General features: G+C 61.0%; 1 protein-coding gene across 1 annotated transcript in view; it reads right to left on the bottom strand.

Annotated features, from left to right (window-relative positions):
- Positions 1 to 120: 120 nt before the first annotated feature.
- The window catches only part of LDB1 (LIM domain binding 1), a gene marked incomplete at its 3' end in the record, with an annotated part of 2,562 nt that continues 743 nt past the window's right edge, over positions 121 to 1,939 (bottom strand). The window contains 5 exon segments of the mRNA XM_010165180.1: positions 121 to 204; positions 380 to 502; positions 822 to 994; positions 1,205 to 1,307; positions 1,676 to 1,761. Coding sequence (XP_010163482.1) covers positions 121 to 204; positions 380 to 502; positions 822 to 994; positions 1,205 to 1,307; positions 1,676 to 1,761 — 569 coding nt within the window.

The following is a 1,939-nucleotide window of genomic DNA, read 5'->3' as shown; positions in this document are numbered from 1 at the left end:
CTGCTGCCTCCCCATGCCCCAGGGCAGCCAAGCATCAAGCAGTTGAGAGCACAAGACATGGCTGCCTGAGATCCATCCCCAGGAGCAGAGCTGCATCCCCCCATCTTCCCACACACTTACTCGGAGGTAGTTGAGTGTGGAGTTTGAGAGCCCACAGCGGGTGATGTTCTTGGATAACTGGTCCAGCATCTGGGGGTCCTGTGCCTAGGAGAGAGAGGGACAGATGGCTCAGCTGCATCTGGGCTGGGGACGGCCCTCCCATGCTCTGGCCTGTGATGGGGGGACAGAGTCCAGGTCCCCCCAACCTGAGCAGCAGGGAGAGGAGCTCAGCAGCCCCACGTCACTCATGCCCCGGGGGAGCTCCTGGAGTGGTACTCACATGCATGGCAAGGATGCTGCGGGGGATGAGCTCTCGATGCTGGCGGATGCTGAAATGCCACGTCTTTATCCTCATCATGTCGTCAAACATGAACTCCAGGTAGAGCCGCCCCTCCACAAACACCTGGGCAGGGCACAGGGTCAGGAACAGCCTGCTACCCCCTTCCCCCACCCTAAATCCCCTGGGAACCCACTGCTGCACACTGGGACACCCTCCCGGGGGCTTTCCCCTGGCTGCCAGGAGACTCGGCACAAGCCAAATCCACAGTGGCCAGGGGATCTCTGCAAAAAGGGGGTGCTGCAGGGCTGGCTGAGGCACGTGGAACTACAGTGTGGCACTCAGCAAGCCATCAGTGTCCCTCACCCCATGGGACTGCAGCTGCCACGAGGGCGTGTTGGACAAAGGTGTGAGGGGCAGGAGAAGCCACGGGCACCGACAGTACCTGTGTGAACATGGGCTTGCCGTGCTGGGTGACCATGGTGCACTGGTCGCAGTCCAGAGAGACGAAGTTGTTGTGGAAGGACTCCTTGGGGTGCTTGAGCACGTAGTAGAGCTCTGTGGCCCCCCCTTCAAAGATGCTGCGGAAGTAACGGGGAATCAGAGTTCGGCCGATCGCTGGAGGAGGAGAAGGAGGAAGATAATGTCAGTAAATCTGCTTCACCCAGATGTGCCCTGGGGCTGCACGGGGAGGGGGACCCCCAATCGCAGCTGGCTGGAAGCAGCTGAGCTCTGACACCCTGCCCGCATCCCCCCCGCCGCACAACCACCACATCTTCTGCTGGAGAAGCAATGGCCTGGGGAAGGAGGGCTCAAGCTGCTACTCACTGTATCTCTTTGGTCCATCCTCCAAGCAGAAAGTGATTGTTAACATGGCATCATCCTCAAAGAACTCTGTGGTGAAGGCATCCCACCACAGATTGTCACATTCCTGGGGGCGGCAAAGAGATGCCAGGTTACAGGGAGGGGAGACAGACAGACAGACAGACAGCTGCTGGCTGCCAGGCACAGCAGCCACGTGCTCAGCCCGCGGAGGGCTGTGCTACCAGCTGAGCGCCCAGAGCTCCTGTGCTACCAGCTGAGCGCTCAGAGCTGGGGATGATGAGCCCTGTCCCACAGCCAAGCGAGGCACAAGACGCTTGGGGACCTGCACAGCAGGGCAGAACCCCGCTGCCAAGGGGATTTCTTCCAGAGCCAAGGCAGCTCGTGAGGGCAGGCAGCATGGAGGACCCCATCCCCAACACACACCTAGGAGTGTTCCCTTGCCCCTGGCCACCCTCTTCTCCCGCAGTTCCTCACCTCTGTCCAGTTCTGCAGCCGCTTGTTGAGCTCAAATATCCTGTAGTCGGTCTGGTTCCCGTACGGCGTGTGCCTCCTGCCCAGACAGCAGAGCAAGCAGTCAGAGGGGGAGGCAGCCACAGGGTGGGGAAGGGTCCCAAGCCCATGGTGGGGGAACACACAGCCCCTCCAGGGCTGTGCAGAGCCCGAGCAACCCTCCCTGCAAACCCCTTCAGCCAGCAGCAGCGTGCCAGCCCTGCTGAGGCATCCCCACCATGGGCACAA

The sequence above is a fragment of the Antrostomus carolinensis genome, unplaced genomic scaffold, assembly GCF_000700745.2.
Source record: "Antrostomus carolinensis isolate BGI_N321 unplaced genomic scaffold, ASM70074v2 scaffold41763, whole genome shotgun sequence".
Classification (NCBI taxonomy): Eukaryota; Metazoa; Chordata; class Aves; order Caprimulgiformes; family Caprimulgidae; genus Antrostomus; species Antrostomus carolinensis.
Note: the sequence above shows the minus strand (reverse complement) of the source record. Positions and strands in the feature narration are given on the sequence as shown.